Source organism: Henckelia pumila, chromosome 2 (assembly GCF_033568475.1).
Source record: "Henckelia pumila isolate YLH828 chromosome 2, ASM3356847v2, whole genome shotgun sequence".
Classification (NCBI taxonomy): Eukaryota; Viridiplantae; Streptophyta; class Magnoliopsida; order Lamiales; family Gesneriaceae; genus Henckelia; species Henckelia pumila.
Genome location: NC_133121.1, coordinates 188,734,135 through 188,758,879, shown reverse-complemented (window position 1 = coordinate 188,758,879; position 24,745 = coordinate 188,734,135). Strand labels below are relative to the sequence as shown.

The following is a 24,745-nucleotide window of genomic DNA, read 5'->3' as shown; positions in this document are numbered from 1 at the left end:
ATGTGAGCCACCTCCTGAAGCGATGGCACAGCGTGCTACATACCAAGGCCCGATCTGTCTTTGTTATCCGATTCTTGACCTCTAGTCAGTAGGCGGTTCACTTGCATTCATGTATACTCATACTCTCGTGCTGAGCGTTTCATGCTCACGTCTCGTACTTTGTGTTTCTGGACACCCTTTTTTGTGAGGACCTTGATTCTAATCCTCTAATACAATCATCCATAAATAAATGAGCCAAGACAATCAACAATTTTTTTTTTAAACAAAACCAGTGTCTCGCTCGAACAAGAAAATATCATTTAAAACTCGGTCTTAGACATATATCAATTCTAAAAAAATAATCGGGGTTTAAAATACATGCAATACAATAAATTCGACAATAAAAGCATGCTTCCAAAATTAACCTAGTTCTAAAAGTTATTCGACTTCTAAATCGACGCCTCACATCTATCATTCGATCCCGAGCTAACCATGCCGACTCTGACTAGCTCCTGCCCCACCTGTTGTCAAGTACACATACAAAATAAGACAACAGCCGGATAACTCCGGTGAGAATAAAATCCCAGTAAAAGCGACGTAAACATTTAATATCAAGTAAGTATATTAAAATCATAATATACATTCATATTTTTCAATGAAAATGCAATGAAATGCATGTGTTTAAAAATCGGGATTATCAAATCAGATAATCAAAAGAATCTCGGACAATCGGTTGGGATCCCGAGGTCAAGATCACGCAACAACCCACCTACGCTCCCGCTCGGGGTGGTGCTACGCGCCTCAAACCTCTAGACTTTGGTGCAACTATAGGAGTATGCTGACACTGGGGGAACTCAACATCCCAGGCCACTCGATATAGCTCCCAAACATCTAATTCGAATTTGGGCAACTCAGCCCTCTAAAAATCAAGAAATTTGGCTCAAGATGAATGCATATGAATTAAATGCAATTTAATCGAATCGAAAATAATAAATCTATGTATTCAGACATCAATGTATCGAAGATGTCAACACATTCAACTCGTATATTCAAACTCATGAATATAATATCAAAAATCATTGAAGTAATTCAAATAAGCAATCTCATGTTTTTCAAATCGAATATATAAATCACTTACTTCAAACAATTTCATATAGACAAACTCATGTCTTTCAAATAATATCAAAAATCAATTAAATCATTCAAATTCTCATTCAATATCAAATAATCAAATAAACATGAAAGTATGTGATTTTAATCGGGAACTCAAGAATCTCAAACTCACTCGAGTATTCATTCCCTTCGAAAATCAACATCAGCTCATACCTCAATTTTCCAAATTTGGAAAAGTTCAAACCCCTAGTCTGTTAACCTCTACCTTTAAATGTCATAGACTGGCTTTGAATCTGCGAAAAATCACATAATATACAAAAATCAACATCGGTCAACTTTGGTCAAACTTTGACCGATAAATTTGCAAACTTTATCGCGTTCTCACCGCTTCACCGTTTCGAATCTCAACTCGAAACTTAGATATTTGGATCTATCACGTCGAGACGATCAAAATTGGTTAACTCGTCGGAGGTCGCCGGAAAATCGGAGAAGACGGCGGCGATGCGGCGGCGATGCAAAACTTCTCCAAAAATTACCAAATTTTGCAGATTTGTAGCTCTCGACGAGACGAACACAACCATACCAAAATCAGTTGGAACAGAGCTTCGGTGCGGCGGCAATCGGAGAATTTCAGCCGGTGGTGGTGAATGTTTTCGGGCTTCGATCTACACAATTTTCGACGAAAAAAGCTACCATAAGCTTAGGAAATGTTCTAAACATCATCTATTACCTTTTAGCATCTCAAAAACCAACAAAAACGAGTTCAAATCGTGAAATTTCCGACGAAGAAGACGATGAACAGTACCTGTGCAGATCCAGTACGTTCGTCCTCACTTTCCCAACGATCCAACCGTCTGATTGTCGATTTATTTATACCATTATATTCGTCTTAATCTTGGCTACAATATGACCGTTCGGATCTTCGATAGGAGCTCCGGAGAACGGCCGGAAAAATAAAAAACATGGACTGCTACAATGAAACCGAATTCTGTGCAAAACCCATCTGTTCTAACTCGATTTTCCGACGATCCAACCGTCCGATCTTTGATTTCTTGGTACTAAAAGACTCGTCTTGATGTTGGCTACAAAGTGACCGTTCGGATCTCTGATCCAATCTCTGATGAACGTCCGGCAAGAGCATTTCCTCGGGCTGCTAAAGAGGCCGACGAAATTTTTGTAAAAAAATCGGATTTTTGGGTTTCTTCTCGGTAATATCTGAACACCCATACAATACATACACTATAAAATTGTGTATATTTATTTGACTAATGTAAAGTCAAAATTTCATTTTAGCCCTTTCACTCTTGAGTAATTACAATTCAGTCCCTAAACTTCTCAATAATTGCAATTCAATCCATGATCAATTAACCATTTAGTCCCTTCATTTCTGGAACTCGGAATTTAAATCTTGAATCCCATAAATATTCAATTTACACATTTTAATTCTTTTAATTTAAGAATTCTTGAATTAAAATCTTAATATCTAAAAATTCTCAAATTAAATATTTTTTGGGCCTTACAATTCTCCCCCTCTAAGAATTGATTTCGTCCTCGAAATCGCATACAATCTGAGCACATCTCAATATTATCTCAATAAAGAGATTTGGATATCTCTATCTCATATAATGTTCTAGCTTTCAAATGACTTTTTCGATTCTTATATAAGTCATCATACTGAAACAACTAGAATGAACTTATTCTAGAACCACTCCTCTTTTCGGTACGCAATATGTATCTGTCATCGGTTATCAATCAGTCAAAGTAGTTCAAAGTTTCATTCAATTAGGTTTCATCTCGTCAAAGTACAAAGGAACGAATCTTGTTCCATAAATAAAGTTTGAATCAAAACTTACAACTCTGACACATCCGTCTCGCACTGTTCTGATTTTATTCGGAAACATAATCACTTTTTCTGACATCTATGACAATATCAGGTCAAATCCGACTCTACAAATGATGTATTTCAGAAACATCATTCTCAAAACGAGGAAAATTCGCAGTACTCATCGTATATTGCTTCGAAAAGGGTCATCTCTGAACTCTTTTGGTAATAGTTTAAATCAGAACATTCAATCAAAGTTATGAATCTAGCCAACTAATGCCCAAAATCTAGCACTATGGCTCGTAGAATGTCTTCCCAAAAGATATGAACAGTCTGTTCTGATTGTCGGACAGTCTAAAATTAGTATATTGTACTATGATGAGACGAGTAACAGAAGTTCTAGAACATTCAATTCTGACCCAATTTCAATCATCAGATCATGTTTGTGTGTCATCTGATAATTAATCAACAAAAAATTCTTCGAAGTCCTTTAACGAGTCATCAATTCAATCTTCAATCGATCAATCTTAATCTAACCCCAATACATAGTTTATAATTCAGAGGAAACTTATGTAAATCAGACAGTTCCTAATATCTCAACCTCAATTTCGCTTTCTAAATTCTCCAAATGTCTGCCAAAGAGATGCAAACTCATGTCCAGAGTCAATCTCAAACAGATCAACATTCATCTACTGTTCTCTTTGTCAAATTCGATCAATCAATTTTTCGAAACATCTCAAAATTCAATATCATAAAGTTCTTTCTTCGCTATCATTTCATAAGATCACATAATCATTTGCGAGTCACAATCTGTTCTCGAAATCAAGGGACAATCCCAAATAAAAAATTCATGTAATTCATCATATTCTTCCCAACATCAAACAAATAATAATCAGAAAGTCAAGTCTCAAATTCCAAAATTTCTCATCCGATCATAAATCGAAACAAAATCGAATTAATCTCATCAATTGGAAAAACAAAACTCAGGTAATCAGCTGTCTGCACTTGAACTTATTCGGTATCAGCTCATACTAATTCAATTCTTTTCTTCTTCTAATTCGCTCTTTCTGATCTCAAGTGTTAGTAATTCTCGCAATCGAGTTCGAATGCGAAAACGAGATTCAAACATCTCTACTAACACTGAAATTACTATATTATTTCTAAATTAAAAATTCTGCTCTTAGTCCAATAATGGAAATCTACCGCAAAATTCCATAATTTCCCAAAACAATCATCACAAAACCCAAATATCAAAACATAAATTCGTTATCACTGATTCATCGAGTGAACCCTATCATTTGCTTCTAAAACATATGAATTATTCTTAAAAACCCAAATTCGAATCCGAAGGTTTAGCTGAACTAAATTCAATATAATCATAAAACATCTATTCGAATCCACTGATCCAAGGTTTCACCCAAGGTGCCAAAAATCGAACTATCTTCGGACTTAATCTTTATCTGGATCGGCCAAACACTAAATTCAGACAGTGCTATCAATCTCTATCAGTTACGAGCCAACAAAATCGTATATACTGAAGATATGCCTCAAATCATCAATGACTCTCAGAGTCAGAATCAAATTAATATCAAAGAAAATCTCTCAAGTCATGATTATCAAATATAAGGAATTCTGGACAACAAACTCTGCTAAGTGAAAAAAACTCACTTGCATTTCAAAATCGAGTGTGAATACATCAAATCAGGCTCGAAGAATAAGGGAAACGGGCCAATCAATCAATATCAAATCAAGAGATCACCCATCAACATGTACGACATAATGCCCATCATCAAGACAAACCAAAATTATGGTTGCCAACGTGGCCTCAATCACGAGGAATCCGCACATACTCATCGATTAGGACTCAGTCCTAAGGCATATTCGAATGTCGCAACAAATAAATCTAGATCATCAAGAAATCAGATAGTAGAAATTCACCCGAATTAATATCAATGTCCAGAATTAGAATTCCAATGTCAAGAAATATTAATTTCTGAATTCATACTTGAAGAACAATCGATACCAAAAGGTAATATTCATCGAATTCAATGTTATGCGAATCAAAGATGCATAACTATAGTAAGATTCAAGTATTTTCAGATTAATCTAAGGAAGGCTCAATTGTAACTGAATTCGGTATTATCCCAAAAGCATCAATTTCATCCTCTTATTCTATCGGAAAAATTCTTTTCCTCGGAAATTCTTAAATTCATATCTTTCCAAAATATCAATCACAATAACTCTTCGAACCAATTCAATACTAAAAATTCGTACAAGTTCTCTTAAGACCCGATAAAACATCATTCTCGAAAGAACAATATTGTATGCATCAATAAAATCTCGATATCATCGATTGGGACCTAATCAAATTCTCAAAATATTATATCAATCTTACTTATCCCAATAGTTTAGCACATGAGTGTTGACATTCTAAAAATTAACTAACATCTTTCAAAAGTATCACATACTTAGATCAATTCCAGATAATTCAAGCTATTATCAAAATCTAATCATCTTAGATTCAAGTAATCAGATACAATTTGTTCATTCATATATCGATCTCAATTCACTTCTACTCAATATCTTGATATCACACACAATTCAAGCTTATCATTTCTTATAAATCGAATCATTTATTCAGAATGGGAGTTTGAAACATCTAGCTTTGATCTCAGAGTTTTTACAACACTCTCTCAAAACTTACACCACATTCTTCACATCGACAAGTCAAGATCAATAAAATTCTTATCTCGAGGATTCTTACCAATCATTTCCATCACTAATCAAATCTGATCTCATCCTGAAATTCTGAAATTCTTAAGATTGAGTTTCTATCTATGTTCTGTCTTGAGGTTCATCTGATACGAATGAATTCAATCATTGCTAAGAATTAAAATACCAACTCTTACCTCGATCAATATCAGCCACAGTAAACTTCGAGTGATTTTTAATTGAATATCCTCAAGAACAGACATCATCTAATCATATTCTAGATCATCTCATTTTTCATCGATACTAATTCTCATTTTCGAGAGCATACAATTATTATCTCAACAAGGAGATTTAGCTGGTAACGACAATGATATAACCATCCAAAATATCATATTAAAAAATCTCAACTGTAATCTAATCCTGCTCAACAATTAATAAACCTCAACTTCTTATCATAATCTCAATCTTTCGGAGCAAGCAGTCTTTCACTAAAATCAAATCTGATTTGCTAGCTATCTCAACCATATCGACTTCACAATTATCTCAAATATTCACATAAGCACAATTCTCGGAATATCAAAATTATCAACTCAGTTTTGATCATCCTCTAATCATCATACTCATGTAATCGCATGAGTGTTCGAATTTTCATCTCGAATTCAGTTTTGATACTCTTTCATATAATGCATGCTTTAAAAAAATCAATTCACATAATCATGTAAACAGATAGTTTGAAATCAGTAAGGCATGCTCGCATGTAATTCATGTATTTAAACAAATCAATCAATCACATGTGAAAGAAAATAAATCAAGCGGACTCGATCTACCCCGCTCACTCACTTCTATTTCATTCCAATAATCTTATCGCTCTGATACCACTTAATGTGAGAACCTCGATTCTAATCCTCTAATACAATCATCCATAAATAAATGAGCCAAGACAATCAACAAATTTTTTTTTAAACAAAACCAGTGTCTCGCTCGAACAATAAAATATCATTTAAAACTCGGTCTTAGACATATATCAATTCTAAAAAAATAATCGGGGTTTAAAATACATGCAATACAATAAATTCGACAATAAAAGCATGCTTCCAAAATTAACCGAGTTCTAAAAGTTATTCGACTTCTAAATCGACGCCTCACATCTATCATTCGATCCCGAGCTAACCATGCCGACTCTGACTAGCTCCTGCCCCACCTATTGTCAAGTACACATACAAAACAAGATAACAGTCGGATAACTCCGGTGAGAATAAAATCCCAGTAAAAGCGACGTAAACATTTAATATCAAGTAAGTATATTAAAATCATAATATACATTCATATTCTTCAATGAAAATGCAATGAAATGCATGTGTTTAAAAATCGGGATTATCAAATCAGATAATCAAAGGAATCTCGGACAATCGGTTGGGATCCCGAGGTCAAGATCACGCAACAACCCACCTACGCTCCCGCTCGGGGTGGTGCTACGCGTCTCAAACCTCTAGACTTTGGTGCAACTATAGGAGTATGCTGACACTGGGGGAACTCAACATCCCAGGCCACTCGATATAGCTCCCAAACGTCTAATTCGAATTTGGGCAACTCAGCCCTCTAAAAATCAAGAAATTTGGCTCAAGATGAATGCATATGAATTAAATGCAATTTAATCGAATCGAAAATAATAAATCTATGTATTCAGACATCAATGTATCGAAGATGTCAACACATTCAACTCGTATATTCAAACTCATGAATATAATATCGAAAATCATTGAAGTAATTCAAATAAGCAATATCATGCTTTTCAAATCGAATATATAAATCACTTACTTCAAACAATTTCATATAGACAAACTCATGTCTTTCAAATAATATCAAAAATCAATTAAATCATTCAAATTCTCATTCAATATCAAATAATCAAATATACATGCAAGTATGTGATTTTAATCGGGAACTCGAGAATCTCAAACTCACTCGAGTATTCATTCCCTTCGAAAATCAACATCAGCTCATACCTCAATTTTCCAAGTCTGGAAAAGTTCAAACCCCTAGTCTGTTGATCTCTACCTTTAAATGTCATAGACAGGCTTTGAATCTGCGGAAAATCACATAATATACAAAAATCAACATCCGTCAACTCTGGTCAAACTTTGATCGATAAATTTGCAAACTTTATCGCGTTCTCACCGCTTCATCGTTTCGAATCTCAACTCGAAACTTGGATATTTGAATCTATCACGTCGAGACGATCAAAATTGGTTAACTCGTCGGAGGTCGCCGAAAAATCGGAGAAGACGGCGGCGATGCGGCGGCGATGTAAAACTTCTCCAAAAATTACCAAATTTTGCAGATTTGTAGCTCTCGACGAGACGAACACAACCATACCAAAATCAGTCGGACCAGAGCTCCGGTGCGGCTGCAATCGGAGAATTTCAGCCGGCGGTGGTGAATGTTTTCGGGCTTTGATCTACACAATTTTCGACGCAAAAAGCTACCATAAGCTTAGGAAATGTTCTAAACATCATCTATTACCTTTTAGCATCTCAAAAACCAACAAAAACGAGTTCAAATCATGAAATTTCCGACGAAGAAGACGATGAACAGTACCTGTGCAGATCCAATACGTTCGTCCTCACTTTCCCAACGATCCAACCGTCTGATCGTCGATTTCTTTATACCAATAGATTCATCTTGATCTTGGCTACAATTTGATTTTTGGATCTTTGATAGGAGCTCCGGCGAACAGCCGGAAAAATAAAAAACGTGGACTGCTACAGTGAAACCGAATTTTGTGCAGAACCCATATGTTCTAACTCGATTTTCCGATGATCCAACCGTCCGATCTTTGATTTCTTGGTACTAAAAGACTCATCTTGATGTTGGCTACAAAGTGACCGTTCGGATCTCTGATCCAATCTCTGATGAACGTCCGGCAAGAGCATTTCCGCGGGCTGCTACAGAGGCCGACGAATTTTTTTAAAAAAAATCGGATTTTTGGGTTAAATAGCAATCTTGTTTAGGGTTGGGTACGATACGATATACCATACCAAATTATGGTATCGTACCGTTAAAAAGAATTTCATTCCAGTGTCATACCGAATTTAAAACTCGTTTTAAAACTCAATTTTGCCACACACACATTGTTGTCTTTTGAAACCGAAACCCTAGAGTATTACCGAATCTCTGAAAATCTCTGATGAAAATCGGTTTCTTCCTCATCTTCTCGCGGAAATCGAATATTATTGGAGAATCTTACGAATTATCCCAAGTCTTTAACGCAAAATAGCCATCGAACGCCGCCGCCGTCCGCTGTCTATTTCTTTAGAAGATTTGAAGGGCAAGCAGGGTTTCGGAACAATGGATCCATCCTGTTACCAGTTGTTGAATCATAAACTCCAAGAATGGAAATCAGAAGACATCCCAATGATCTTTTCGCAGGTGAAAGATTGCATATGTATGGTCATGTTAAATCGATCAGGTAGCGATTTACTTCGAAAGCTATACAAAGAATGCGACGAAGAACAGATGACACAGTTGGTTTCTTCTGTCACTGATGATCTTTGTTTACTCATGACTGTCTGCCTCGACTCTCAAGGGTATTTTCATAACTTTAACTTTGAGTTCTGGATTTTAGTGTTTCTGTATCCGAGCACCTCCTTGAACTTGAATTTACAGTAATAACTCGATTCCGTATTTCTTTGCAGATCCGAGTCCATGCAGGAATTTCTCGGTTTCCTGACACCGAAGCAAGTAGTTCATATGATATCTTTCTTCACTTACATCATGATTCCGCTCGCTAATGACCAGTTTGGTTCTCGCGTTATTCGCCAATATCTCGAAATGTTCCCTGCCCCTGCAGTCGAAACTGAAGTATTTGTTGCTCAATTTCATCCAAGATTTTAAATTCGCAATATCTATAAGACTATAACAATACTTTTGTTTTTTGCAGCCAATAGTAGATGTAATGGCCGAAAATTGTTTGGAACTTGCCTACGACAAATATGGATCCGACCTTCTGCAACACATCTTGTCAAAAGCCACTATACTATCGAGCAAGGGAATTGTCTCAAAAATAATTTCAAAATCATACAGTCTTTCTACAGACGAGTTCGGGTAGACACGCTTACGTTTCCTTTTCATGTCCCACTTACAGATTTGCGCGTATAAAATCCATCGTTTTTCTGGTTTCAGGCATCAAGTAATGCTGCATGTAATAGGACTGGAGATGCCTTTTGATGTAGCATGTATAGTGTATGGACTGCAAGGGTATCTCCATGTCCTGGCGACGGATGAATATGGGAGCATTGTACTGAAAAAATTGATCAAGGCATTCGAAGGAAAGTTTGCATCTGAAATCACCCGAGAATTAATCACGGGTCCAGCTTTCCTTGGGATCCTATTAGATCCTGATGGCCGCTCTGTTCTCGAATCCGCTAAGACATACTCTCGCGTGCGAATAACAACTATCATCTTTATTTACTGTCTTGCTGGCTCGAATGAACAAAATTTGAGGTTAATACAACATTATACAATTTTGCAGGGAAGAGCTCTTAGGAATTTGAATGATCTGATTCTCCGACATTCTGATCTGCTGGATAAAAAACGAAAGATGAATCATGCCTGTTCATGGAAAAATATGGCTTCCTTTCTGCATGGAGACCCGTCCCTGCCATACATATGACTTCATTCGTATGTGTGGTCTATGATGTGTCTGATACTTGCATATTTGTGTTATAGGGTGTGCTTTTAAAGATTTAATTAGTAACTTAAATGTTCCGTTCCATCTCAAGATTGATTTCCTCTTCTAATTATCTTAATTTTAATGTTTTATTTCCTTCGTATTGATTGAGTTTCTGTGTTACACTTTATAATCTCAATGTAGAGGACCAAAACAAGTGACACGAGATCTTGCTGTTTAATTGAGTTTGGGGTGTCTAGAGAAACTATATTTGGTGTCATCTTGTAACAGTTTGGAATTGATCTAGAAGCACCCCTAGCCTGTCCCAATCGAGTGAAACCGATTTCGAGCACAACTAAATTTCAAAGACAAAAGGTTTGTGCTGTAATTTCGTGATCAGTTAATCTAGCTCCCCATTTACAGAATCATGTCATCATGTCGTCGTTTTTGCTAAGGTATCATGTTCTTGTTGGTGGGCATCAGTGTTTCCCCTCTTTTCATTCTAGAGATTTCAGAAATCGTAATAACCAACTTTCTCTTCCCCAATCCTAGCTCATCCTACACCTGCTCAACTTCATATTTTGATCTTGATATACGATCCACATCGATATGCTGCAGTCCTGGCAATCTTGACATTATTTATCAAGGTAATGTCCATCGTTTTTGCTAAGGTCTCCATGTTAAAAGGTTAGTGTATAGATTGTTCGAGTTTTGTCATAAAAATGTGTTAGTTGTCAATGATTGCCAGAATATCAGGTTGTGCAACGGGATATGTGTTTAAAATCTAATTCGAAATATTGATCAGATCAAAAGTTGATATTTTTACCCACTTTCTTTGTTTTAGGGGTATGGGCATGGAAGTGTTTGCTGCTTATTTTAATAGATGTATTGTTCTTGATTTGCAATATTATGCATGTTGAACATGTTGCCTACTAGCTAGCATGCTCTTGTAAGCAGATGCGTGTTGCCTTGTGTCGCTAATAATCATAATAGTTATTCAGTCCCATTACCTTAATTAATATATACGATCAACACTGCAACAACTCTTGTGATGAAAACCGAAGAGGGTCGGGCATTGATCTTTGGTGAATCAGGAAAAAAACAGAGTAGTAGTTAATTTGGCTCCTTGGCGAATTCATATCCAAAAGGTTAGACCTTGCACACTAATTACGTGTCGCCAGCGTTTGGACACGCAGACACATGCATGAGATCGGAACGTCTGAAATGCGAGATCGGAGATTCTGAACAGGGCAATTTGGCATGTGGAAGACATGCGAGTTCAAAGCTTCTGAACTAGGAATCGGAGCTTCTGAACCATTGCATATAAATAAGGGTCGAGTTTCTCACTTGGTCTGTGTTTGGAGGTGTTTCAGTGCATTTCAGTGTATATTCTTAGGGTTTTAGCCTTATCCTCGAGGATCGGATATTAGCAAGGTGCTACGAAACTTGTAGCAGAGTTGTGCCCAGGAGTTAGAGATTCGACAACAAAGGGCTGATGATGGACGCAGATATAACCTTAGAACCATAATAGTATTAGAAAGTATCTATTAGCTTAGTTAAGACTTTTAGATTAATAATAGTGATATTGTAATTATTGACTTGTAGGCTTGAACCCTAGACTTGTTGTACTAGGATTGCTTTAGAGAGGTACGTAAGTACTGAATGAGATTGTCAGTGAGTATGCATCCTTATATGTTGCATTTTATGTGTTATGATACATGTTTTACTAATTTGATATATTATGTTGGCACTACAAGAAAAACGGCCAAAGACAACGCTTTTTACGGGTTGTTAATGTCCCCGAAAAAGCGTTGTCGCAGGCAATGTTGTAACCACGCTCAAAGACAACGCGAAAAAAGCGTTGTCGTTTCCAGAAACGACAACGCTTAAAAAGCGTTGTCGTATCTAAAAACGACAACGCTTTTTAAGAGTTGTCTTTTATAAAAAGCGTTGTCGTTTCTGGAAAAGACAACGCTTTTTAAGTGAAACGACAACGCTTAAAAAGCGTTGTCGTATCTAAAAATGACAACGCTTTTTAAGAGTTGTCTTTTATAAAAAGCGTTGTCGTTTCTGGAAAAAACAACGCTTTTTAAGTGTCATTGTATCTGGAAAAGACAACGCTTCAAAAAAGCGTTGTCTTTTCTGGTAAAGACAACGCTTTATTAAAAAAAACAAAAAAAAATTTAATTCACAAATTTTCAATATTATAAGTCACTCAAAATTCAAAAATTTGTAAAATAAAATTTAATATAGAGTCTTTCAATATTATAAATCATTCAAATAAAAAAATAATCGAATTCTAATTTAATGAACACTAGAAAAAAACTATGCATTAATCTCGAAAAACTTTGATTCCTTTCTTCAGCACATGTTAGAGTCCCAAGCTTTCATAAAAGCCGCAACAATATTTTTTCCTTTAATTTATATCTCCATACTGTAAATTATTAAAAATTAAAACAAACATAAAACAAATATAAATAGATTAAAATGAAAAGTAAAAACAAACACATTTATCAGTAAAAGAACATGAACTACGAATGACGAAACTATCACTAAGCGATTGGAATTATCAAATGAACTACGAATTACGAAATCATCACTAAGCGATTGGAATTATCAAGTTGTGATCCATTTAATTAAGGAATGCGGAAATAGTTTCTTTCCAGATACTAGATTTAACAATCATGATTTTGTTACTCAATTATTTAATGAATGATAAAGTTTGTATACCTCCAGTAATAGCCATCAAGGTTCCTCCAGTTAGTGCAGCAACACCGATGATACCTCCACGTTTCCATGCACTTAGCCCACGAGCTTTCTGGTGATCACGTTTATAATTTGGATTCCTCCTCTTTCAGAGCAAACAAGAATTTTAATTTCTAAGCAAGAAGCACCACAACATGCATATTTAAGACTGGAAGGAATAAAGAATTGCATGACAAAAAAATGAAAGTGAGCTGGCATAAGACATAAATCACAAGAAAAGAGAAACTTCAACCTACCTTTAGATATAACCACCAACGAACTTTCATTAGATAAACCAGCTATTGCACATGCAATAATTTCTCTCCTACTGCTCCATGATCCAATCCTAATAAGAACCAGGAAACATTATTGTTGGGATAGGAAACAAGGCCAAGCGATAGCTCCTGATCTCATGAGTACCAACTCGATTGAGTAAATGGCTTGAGGTTTAGAATTTAGCATTACTGAGGAATTATTATCAAAATAATATGATTAAACTCAATACATCACCTATGGTTTAAATCATTCTTTGCCAAAATTAACGTGCACAATACTCATAACACAAGGACCCATCCAATTTCCCTGACTCTAAAAGCTAAAATGTAAAATCGGATTAGCTCGGCCAAAGAAGCATAATCTGCAACTATAAAATGACAAAAACGGAAAAAATCTAGAACAAATTACTTGGCATGTTTGCACACAAGCAAAAGAGCAAAAGCATGAACAGGCGCAAAAAATTCAAAAATTTAAGAAGTCCTTAATGGGCCGCAAGGGTATTAGGAGCAGCTCTGTTCACTACAAGTTAGGATTGAACAATGCGGAAACCGTCAAGAGAGACACCTACCCCAAAGTTAACCAAACCAGGACCTCTTGCATTCGTCCCCAGTCCTTCCACACTGTTATTTTCAGTAGGATCGGACCTTCAAGGAAAGATTCACACAACAAAACGTCATATATAAATTTATAACAAGGATAAGAGTTAAAAATAAGGCAAGAGCAGACATTCACTAACCACAAGAAGTCCATCAGAACAATATAACCTGCTTCCATTGTGATTGACCGCTGAATATTCTCGATCTGTTCCATATGATTTATTGATCTCCCAATACCACCATGCATGCAAATAATTTTTTTTTCAATCAATGCAGCCAGAGGAAGCCTATTAAACAGTCGTTTTATATGATGCCAGGCCCATATTCTATCTCGCTCACCCAGCACGTGAAACAACCATAAGATCCATATTTTTTCCATATGAAAACTCATATTCGCTTAACAGCATAACATTATTTTTCTTGTAATTAGCATGCATTCGAGTACCTCCCAGGTAAAAACTTAGTCAACTCTGCCCACTTATTTCCACAAATTTGATGTGCATGAATCAAAGCCAATTCCTCATCTTGTGTCCAAGCTTCTTTTTAATGTTAGGATTAAGATGATTGTGCCATCTGCAAAAACGAACATTATAAGGTAGTGTTTGGGATTTGCTTGTATGAAACACTTTTCAACTTTTCTTTCACAATTTTCAAAATTTGTGATGGAATAGCTGAAAAGTGTTTCATTGAAACAATCTCAAACACTACCTAAATAGATAAACCTCAGTGCATAGACAAGATATAAGAAATAGAATTGTAAACTGCAGCTTACAGACAAGATACAAGAAATGATATCTTACAGACAAGATTCAAAATTTGCACTGTGACGGATTGAATATTGAAAGGAGTATTAAATGAACTCTCATGAAACATTCAAGCAGCTAACACAAATGAGAAAGAGTTGCAAACAACCGAGGGAGGGAGCAGGGAGTCAAATCAGAAGGAAGAAGAGAAAAACTGTCCAACCTCTTTTGACCATGGACCTTTTACAAGTTCTGGATTAAGAACCTTCTGCCACATGTGTAAGCACTGTACATCTGTCCGATCCTTGAAGCATTCAGCCATTCAGCTGCATACAGTTCATATGACAGATTGTCAAAACCTCAACTATGCCAACCAACAAAGCAGCTAATAGTCAATTTAATTCTCTTAAACTACAGGAATGAATATGTAATCAAGTCAAACGAATATAAAAAAGGGCGACTAAAAAAGATATAGGAGAACACTAACTATGGTCTTAATTAGCATACACTTGACTGTTCTATCAAGTTGAAATAACAACATAGACCAAACAAGAATTTCTTGATGTTAAGGATTTAGTGCCAAGGGTTATTACTATGACATCATTCATTCAGGGAGTAAAATTTTACGGCCTGATTACCTACTCATCGGTTATTTCAAGTAGCATAACTCTTTCTTCCTATCAATGCAATCTTCAATATATATATTTGTTACCATTATATTGAGATTGTGTTTATTGATGAATGGTACAGAATGTCTGGTATTTTCCTATACACAATCTAAAAAATAAGAGGAAGAAGAAAGAAACTAAGCCTCCATAAAATGCAGTTAGAAGAACTAAAAACTTTAAATCATAACTCACCATCTCGGAGTTGGGCCTGTTGTTCCATAGCCTGCAGCCGAAACTTCAGCTCATTATTTTGGTTGGCCAGACAGGCAGAATCCCGCTGAAAGCAAACAAAAACCCGTCTTCGAGAAAAAGTTTAAAACCCAAAAATCCTGAACAATAAAAAATCTAATCAATCTCTCACCTGAAGCAAAGTAAGTTGTGCGGACAATGTGGTTGCTTTTGTCTGTATTTTTTGGACCTTGTGTTCCAACTTTGCAATATATCTTGTTTTCCGTTCTTTTAACCGAGCAGCAGATTGGCGGTTATCTAAAATCCTAAAACAACAATATTCTACTCATAACACAGCACATAAAATTCGTCTATTTCAAGAGCAATGAAAGCAAAAAGGAAGGACAGATTACCTTTTGGCCCGTTTCGGATCACTTAATGCAATTTCAGCTTGTTTTTCATTCGCCATTATCTTTTTCAATTCAGCACCGCTAAACTCACCATTGCCCGCAGAACTTACTTTGTCAATTCAAGAGCAATGAGATGTTTTGAAAATCACCTTCTATATTGTACCAAAAAAAAAGGGCAGTTCATACAGTTGTCAAACCACGGATTATAAGAACAAACAAATAAATATCATTTCATCCCAGAAAGGAATAAAAGCCTAGATAAAGAGGAAAAAAATGGACAAACAGATTAATTAAAAATTAGATGCAGCAACAAACCATTATTATTTTGGATACGCCAAAGATACAAAAAATTGAATTGTCACTTATATAAGATCAAACTAAGTGCTATTTTAATAGGTGGATTATCTGTACCATTTGTCCAATTCCATGAAAATACATCGCTAAAATTCTTCCGCTCCCATTTCTAAGTATCGGGGGGAAATGCTTTAGCCATCAAAACTAACTATTTTATTTCAACATCAATGAAGAACATTTAAAAATCTAAATCAACCCAAAGCCTAGATAGGAGGAAACATGATCAGCAAATTCGATGGAAAAACATCATTTTCAAATTATGAGTGTGAGAGAGCTATACCAGTCGAATCGGCAGGCCTAAAAAGTTTAACTCCAAAGTATGGGATATGGAGGTTCGGTCTCTTCCATGAATGTATTTTCAATCTTTTCCATATTTGCATCCTCCTTCAGACAGGTAATACTGCAAAGAATTCAAGTAAGCTTTTACCGCGGACAAGCAGAAGTAACTTTGAAAAAATGAGATCGCTCAATGATCAGGAAAAAATATATCCATGATAATAAACCTTGCATTCCATTTGTCCTTCCCTCTCAGAATTTTCTTCCCTGGTCTTCACTCTCTCTTTAATGCCCTGCGTTATCAAATTCTTTAAAAAAAAACATTGTGAAAGTAATGCTGTCTAGTACTTCAAAGGATTCGAGCCAGAGAAAAACAATAAACGCTGAATATAAAGAAATTTCAACAGAAAGAAAAGGCACGGGCTACTGCAGTATGCATATCATTACAAATTTACAGGTACCTAAGATATTCACTGTATGATTCCTCCATAAGAACTTCTGCCATTTGCATGCTAGTTTGATTCTTGTCGTAAGCTTAAGAAATAACCCATAAGCTTGTAATTCTTAAAAAATTGTCTCTTGACTAAGTTTTTTTGTTTTGGGATGATTGGCCAGTGCGATTGCTTGACATTTGACTTGAAATTGGATGTTGAGATCAAAATAGCTTTCTCATGCATATTTTTTCTCAAAGTTAAACTAAAAAGTTATTTGCACAAATTTTGAATTCCTGTAGCAAATTCATTACTTTTCAAGAAGTTGTAATAGGGAAGCATGTGAAGTAGTTAAACCCCCAGTTGGTAAGCACAAAAAAAGGCATGAGGAGGATGATAGCAATTTGAGTACTGTGAAGCACCACCGAAAGCCTTCTTGAATACAAGATCTGAAAAAAAATTACACATCAGAATTGAAGTTAGCTCAAAACATGGATTATTGGTGTTTACATATTTACTATAAATAGAGAAATTTGGCCAACTAAACCAAAAAATCAAATATTGGCATAGAAAGAACTGTAAGAAGTAATGAAAGAAACTTCTCTTTTAACTTCGGATCTGCTAGCAGCAGCTGTAAATGATATTCGCTCTTGAGCATTTAATAACTTAGAAGAATTAGCAAAAACTTTATTCACAGTAAACAAATTGTCGTTAAATGCCCACTAGTCTTAAAAAATCCATTCACACAAATAATCTGAAATGAATAGACTATAGTATCTGTGCAAAAAAAAAAAGGACAGAATAATTGGAAAACACAATGAGGAAAAAAAATAAGGGTAGAAATTCAACAAGTGACAGTAAGAGATTACCTATACTCTAGAGCCATGATGTTGATCCATTGCTAAAGTTTCAGTGGTTTACCTTCATCATAGCAAGCAATTGGAAGATGTTTAGGAGCTTTCTGCACCTCAAGGAAGAATCATTGATAAGTGCATTTTATGCGCTTATATTGCTTAGTATTTAGCTTGAATCTTGTGTTTGATTGGTAGGTATTATGTGATGTTATGTTGTTTTTGTTGGATGAAGGCAAGAAGAGCCTTGGATTTGATTTGATGGATTTAAGCTAGAAAGAATGGAAGAAAAATCAAAGATCAAGACTTGAAAGATGAAGATAAAAAGAAAATACGAAGCGAAGGCGCGCCCGCGCCGCTCTGAATATTGTGAAAAGAGTACATCAGGCGCACCCGCGCAGTAATACCGAGCGCCCGCGCGATGGTCTGTAGCAAACAAGGAATTTATGTGTGGGAGTGGAGCGCCCGCGCCACTCTGAAGAATGCGAGATGCGAAGAAGCTGCGCGCCCGCGCCATCCCATTGAGCGCCCACGCCGTCGTGCGCAGACTTATTTTTGGAAGAGTTTTATGTTTTGGAAACTCTTGTTTTAATTACTAGGCCTATCTTTGGACGATTTTTTGCCAAGATATAAGTCTTTTATGAAGTTTAGGAGAAAAAAACGGAGACTTTCAGTTGGAGTTGAAGATTTATCTCTTGCAAAGTCTAGGTTTTTTTTGAGAATTCTAGAATTCCGCCTTTTATTATTATTTTTATTTTGTTCTTCATGAATTGTGTTGGCTAGTTCTTAATACTTGGTTAAGGAAGACGAAGCCCTTGATTAATTTATTCGTGAGATTTATGTTTTACAGAGCTTGATTATTGTTGAGTATCAATAATTATTCTGATTTATTTCATGATTGTATATTTGATTATTAGCTTGATCACCTGATAATTATTATATAAAATCTATTGCTAAATTGGAGTTTGAATCCGTAATTGTTTGAATTATCTGATTTGCGAAGCAACTGCAATTAATAATCGTCCGCTTGTGAGATTAGGAATTGTAGGGATAATAATTGACTAGGCTAAATTCATCCGCTTGTGTATGGGTTGTCTAGATTTATCAGTTTTACTAGTTTGCATGCTATCGTGGGTTTAAATCTTATCGCTTGTATTAGGTTAATTCATTGGTAAGGGTTATCTTAGAACGCTTGTGTCTAGTTAACTACAATTAAGGTGAAACAGGAATTTAATTTTCAATGATGAATATTTAACAGGATTAAATATTTTTAGATAATCGATGATCGAACGAATGAAATCAAGGGTGTAGTTGACCAAAACCAACACTTGTCTCTTATTGAATTTTCCGTTGTGATTTAATTGTGTTTGGTAATTGATAGAATTGTATTCATAATTATTTTTAAATTTTAGTGGATAAATTTCAAACCAAAAACCCCCTTTTTACTATTTTCATATTTTTAAAGAACACGGAATTTTACCTTTCTTCGTGGGAATGATCCCTACTCACACTACTGCATGTATTTATTTAGCTGAGTGAGTCGGGTAATTTGGGCGTACACGATAAGCGCTACCAAATTTTGGCGTCGTTGCCGGGGATCGGTGTTAAATTTTTTTTGTGTTCTTTTTAGTTTTTTTTTTGTTTATCTCACTCTCTGTCTTTTCTTTATCTCTAGTACCTCTCCCATCGTTCATGCTTTCAGGTGATTCTTCGTCTGAAGAAAAAGTCCCCTACGACCCAGAAATTGAAAGGACTTTGTACAGGCGTAGGCGAGAAGCTCGTAAAAGACAAGAAGAAGAAGAAGAGATGGCTGCTAATGCGAACCTGAGCCTCAGACAATTGGGCACTCCAGATTTGAATCAGCAACCCTTATGCATTACTTTTGCCCCCTTAGAAAATAATGCTACATTCGAATTGAAATCTGGATTAATTCACTTGTTGCCTTTTTTTCATGGTCTTGCAGGTGAAGATCCTCATAAGCATATGATGGAGTTCCATGTAGTGTGCACTAGCATGAAGCCACATGGAGTAACAGAGGAGCAAATCCAACTTCGAGCCTTTCCTTTCTCTTTGAAGGGTGCTGCTAAGGATTGGCTATACTACTTGCCCTCTGGATCGATCACAGCCTGGACTGACATGAAAAGAATTTTTCTCGAAAAATATTTCCCAGCGTCGAGAGCAGCAAACATCAGGAAAGAGATTTATGGAATCAAGCAGATGACGGGGGAATCACTTCACGAGTATTGGGAGCGGTTCAAAAAGCTATGCGCTAGTTTCCCGCAACATCAGATAAGTAAAAATCTCTTAATTCAATATTGCTATGAAGGTTTGCTACCTCATGACAGGAGTATGCTGGATGCGGCTAGTGGAGGAGTTTTTGTGGACAAAACTCCGGTGCAAGCAAGGAACTTAATAGAAAATATGGCTGTCAATTCTCAGCAATTTGGCACCAACAAAATTGATCATGCACCCAGGAGAAACAACGAGGTAAATGTCTCTTCCCTTGAGCAGCAATTAATTGAATTAACGACTCTTGTGCGTCAGATGGCTGCAGGGAATGGACAGACTGCGAAGGCATGTGACATCTGCGCTGCAATAGGACACACAACTGATATGTGTCCTACACTTCAAGAGGACTCAGTTGAACAGGTAAACGCTACTGGCGGATTTCCTGGACCACCACATCGGAAGTATGATCCGTATTCCAACACGTACAATCCTGGTTGGAAGGATCATCCCAATCTTAGATACGGGAATCAACAAGCAAATCAACCTGGACCTCAGGCTCCATCGCAAAATCAAGCTTTTAGGCCACCCTTTCAACCACAACAGCAGCGCCCTCAAATTCCTACACCAGGTGAGTTTCTTGAAAATATAGTTAAGGATCTTGCAACTAACACTTTGGCTTTCCAACAGGACACCCGGGCAAGTATCCAAAACTTAACTACTCAAATGGGACAGCTCGCTACAGCAATCAACAAGCTGGAAGCACAAAATTCCAGCAGTCTGCCATCTCAAACTGCGGTGAACCCAAGAGAGAACGCAAGTGCAATAACTCTAAGAACTGGGAAGGAATTGAAGGTGAAGGAGAAAGAAGTTGAGGTTGAGCCCAAAGAGAAGCAAAAAGAAGAAGAGAGAAAAAGGTAAGTGAAGAAAAAGCATCCAAGGATGAAGCGCCAAGAGGTAAGTTCCCTCCTTTATCTGAATATAATCCTGTTGCCCCTTTTCCCTTAGCACTTAAGGACTCTAGGAAAGGTGAGGGGATTAAGGAGCTCTATGAAACTTTTCGTAGATGTGAGGTTAATATTCCATTGCTAGATGCTATTAAATAGGTACCTCGATACGCAAAGTTTTTGAAGGAGTTGTGCACAGCAAAGAGGAAACAGACATTGAAGGGTTGTCAGAAAGTGGAATTAGGTGAGAATGTATCTGCAGTGATCCAAAGAAAATTACCCGCCAAATGAAAGGATCCAGGTATGTTCTCCATCCCATGTACTATAGGAAATATTAGACTTGAAAAAGCCATGTTAGATCTAGGAGCATCAATTAATGTTATGTCATACTCTATTTATGCATCCTTGAAACTTGGCCCATTGAATAAGACTGGAATTGTCATACAATTAGCTGATAGGTCTAATGCATATCCTAGGGGAGTAGTCGAAGATGTGTTAGTGCAAGTGAATGAGTTGGTTTTTCCTGCTGATTTTTATGTGCTAGACATGGAAAACGGTGATCATAATAGTCCTATTTTGTTAGGCAGGCCGTTTTTGAAAACTTCCATGACAAAAATTGATGTTCACAGTGGCACACTCACTATGGAATTTGATGGCAAGGTTGTGAAATTTAATATTTATGATGCCATGAAATTTCATGATAGTGATGATTGTGTGTTTTCTATTGACATTTTGGATTTCTTGGCACAAGATTTTTGTGAGCATGCAGGAAAAGATGATTTAGAGGTGGCTATTACAGCACCCATTATGCAGACGGAAGATGGGATTCGATGCAGTCAAGAAGTGGAAGAGATTGAGAAAATTCTGAATAGTTCACCTGAGCTACCTCAGTCAGGTAATGTCTCTTACATATCTTTACCAATCTCTAATAATAGGCGTCTTCCATCTGTTTTGCAGGCGCCAGTGATCGAGCTAAAGACGCTTCCAAATCACCTTAAGTATGTTTTCCTTGGAGAAGGAGAAACACTACTTGTCATCATCTCCAACAGCTTGGAAGCCGAGCAAGAAGAACAACTGGTCAAGGTTATGAAGGAGAATAAAACTGCTATTGGGTGGACCATAGCATATATCAAGGGAATTAGCCTGTCTACATGCATGCACCGAATTCTGATGGAGGATGGGGCAAATCCCTCACGTCAACCGCAGAGGAAATTGAATCCACCAATGATGGAGGTGGTCAAAGCGGAAATTCTAAAGTTACTTGAAGTTAGGGTCATCTACCCAATTTTTGACAGTCAGTGGGTCAGTCCGTTCAAGTGGTACCCAAGAAAACCGGAATTACTGTGGTGAAAAATAAGGATGACGAGTTGGTTCCCACCCGTATTCAAAATGGGTGAAGAGTTTATATTGATTATAGGAAGCTGAATGCAGGAACCCGAAAGGACCACTTCCCTCTTCCCTTTATTGATCAAATGATTGAAAGGTTAGCATGTCATCCTTACTATTGCTTTCTTGATGGTTATTCTGGTTATTTTCAGATTGCGATTGCACCGGAATATTAGGAGAAGATGACATTCACATGCCCATTTGGAACTTTTGCATACCGACGCATGCCCTTTGGTCTATGCAATGCACCGACTACTTTCCAACGGTGTATGGTTAGTATATTTTCTGATTTTGTAAAGCACATATTAGAAATCTTCATGGATGATTTTACTGTCTATGGTGACTCTTTCGAAGACTGTCTGTCTAATCTTGCTCTAGTTCTTAAGAGGTGTGTCGAAACCAACCTGGTTCTTAATTCTGAAAAATGTCATTTTATGGTTGGGCAAGGTATAGTGTTGGGTCATGTCGTCTCATCTAAGGGGATGAAGGTAGATAAAGCTAAAATTGATATTATTCAGTCTCTACCTTACCCGTAAGTGTGCGGGAGGTGCGCTCTTTTCTTGGCCATGCAGGTTTTTACAGGAGATATATTCAGGATTTTGCCAAGATTGCATCCCTTATGTGCAAACTGCTGCAGAAGGATGTGTCGTTTGAATTCAATGAGCCATGCAAAACTGCTTTTGATAAACTCAAGGACTCATTGACTTCAACGCCAATCATCCAACCACCGGACTGGACCAAGCCATTTGAAATCATGTGTGACGCCAGTGACTATGCCATAGGAGTGGCATTGGGACAAAAAGTTGGGAAGACATCGCACGCTATCTACTACGCTTCGCGCATTCTGAACGATGCCCAACGAAACTACTCCACTACTGAAAAGGAGCTTTTAGCAGTAGTTTTTGCTTTAGAGAAATTTCGTTCATATTTACTTGGTGCTAAAGTTATTGTTTATTCTGATCATGTAGCTCTTCGTTTTTTGATGACGAAGAAGGAGGCAAAGCCAAGACTGATAAGATGGATACTACTGCTGAGCGAATTTGATGTGGAGATTAAGGACAAGAGAGGGACCGAAAATCGAGTGGCTGACCACTTGAGTCGACTAGTTCATGTTGAAGAAGAGCTGAAGTTACGAGAAGAATTTCCTGATGAGCAGTTATTTTCAGTCAGCACGGAATTACCATGGTACGCAAATATTGTGAATTATTTAGTTACTAATGGATTCCCTTCTGAATTCTCTAAGGCACAGAAAGATAAGGTCCGAAGTGATGCTAAATATTATGTGTGGGATGATCCATACTTGTGGAAGCACTGCACTGATCAAGTCATACGACGATGTGTATCTGCAAGCGAGGTAATCCCAATTCTCATATTTTTTCACTCATATGCTTGTGGTGGCCATTTTGGAGCAAAAAGAACAGCTAGGAAGGTATTGGACTGTGGATTTTTCTGGCCATCCATATTTCGATACGCTTACATGTTTTGTAAGTCATGCGCTCAATGCCAAAAGACAGGTAATATATCCCAGCGTAAGGAGATGCCTCATCAACCCATTTTAATATGTGAAATCTTTGATGTATGGGGCATCGACTTCATGGGGCCTTTTCCTAGTTCATATGAATTTATTTATATATTACTTGCTGTGGATTATGTCTCGAAATGGGTGGAAGCCAAGGCCACCCGTACTGACGATTCTAAAGTGGTTGCAGAATTCATTCAGCATAATATTTTCTCTAGGTTTGGAATTCCAAGATCCCTCATTAGTGATAGAGGAATGCACTTCTGCAACCGGTCTGTGGCTAGTTTATTGAAGAAATATCATGTGACGCACAAACTCTCCACTGCATATCACCCGCAATCGAATGGCCAAGCCGAGGTCTCAAATCGATAAATCAAATACATTTTGGAGAAGACAGTGAATCCTACTAGGAAAGACTGGAGTTTGCGCTTGGATGATGCACTGTGGGCATACAGAACCGCGTTCAAGACACCGATTGGGATGTCCCCATATCGATTGATTTTTGGGAAACCATGCCATATGCCTGTCGAATTGGAGCATCGAGCCTACTGGGCTATTAAAAATTTCAATATGCAGACAGATGAGAGTGGAGCGCATAGAAAGCTGCAGTTGCAAGAACTAGAAGAGATACACAATGATGCATATGCGAGCTTAAAGATTTACAAGGAAAAGACAAAGGCGTTCCATGACAAGATGATCTCTAGAAGGGTGTTTGAAGTCGGTCAAAAAGTTTTGCTCTATCACTCACGACTTCGATTATTCCCAGGTAAGTTGCGTTCTAGATGGATTGGCCCGTTTGTTATCACTGATGTCTTTCCTCATGGTGCATTGGAAATAAAAAGCTTGGAAACGGC

General features: G+C 36.9%; 1 protein-coding gene and 1 long non-coding RNA gene across 2 annotated transcripts; one reads left to right on the top strand and one right to left on the bottom strand.

The window, feature by feature from the left end:
* Nucleotides 1-256: 256 nt before the first annotated feature.
* Nucleotides 257-2,304, bottom strand: LOC140884305 (uncharacterized). Its single transcript, XR_012150628.1, has 3 exons — nucleotides 1,898-2,304; nucleotides 1,478-1,757; nucleotides 257-1,385 (listed from the first exon to the last, which is right to left on the bottom strand). It is a non-coding gene; the product is annotated as an uncharacterized lncRNA (long non-coding RNA).
* Nucleotides 2,305-8,579: 6,275 nt separating this feature from the next.
* On the top strand, nucleotides 8,580-10,406 carry LOC140884998 (pumilio homolog 12-like). The gene is made up of 5 exons (XM_073291910.1): nucleotides 8,580-9,213; nucleotides 9,322-9,487; nucleotides 9,567-9,730; nucleotides 9,809-10,067; nucleotides 10,158-10,406. The coding sequence occupies exons 1-5, from the start codon at nucleotides 8,975-8,977 to the stop codon at nucleotides 10,296-10,298; spliced, it is 969 nt and encodes a 322-aa protein (XP_073148011.1). The 5' UTR covers nucleotides 8,580-8,974; the 3' UTR covers nucleotides 10,299-10,406.
* The last annotated feature ends 14,339 nt before the right edge of the window (nucleotides 10,407-24,745 follow it).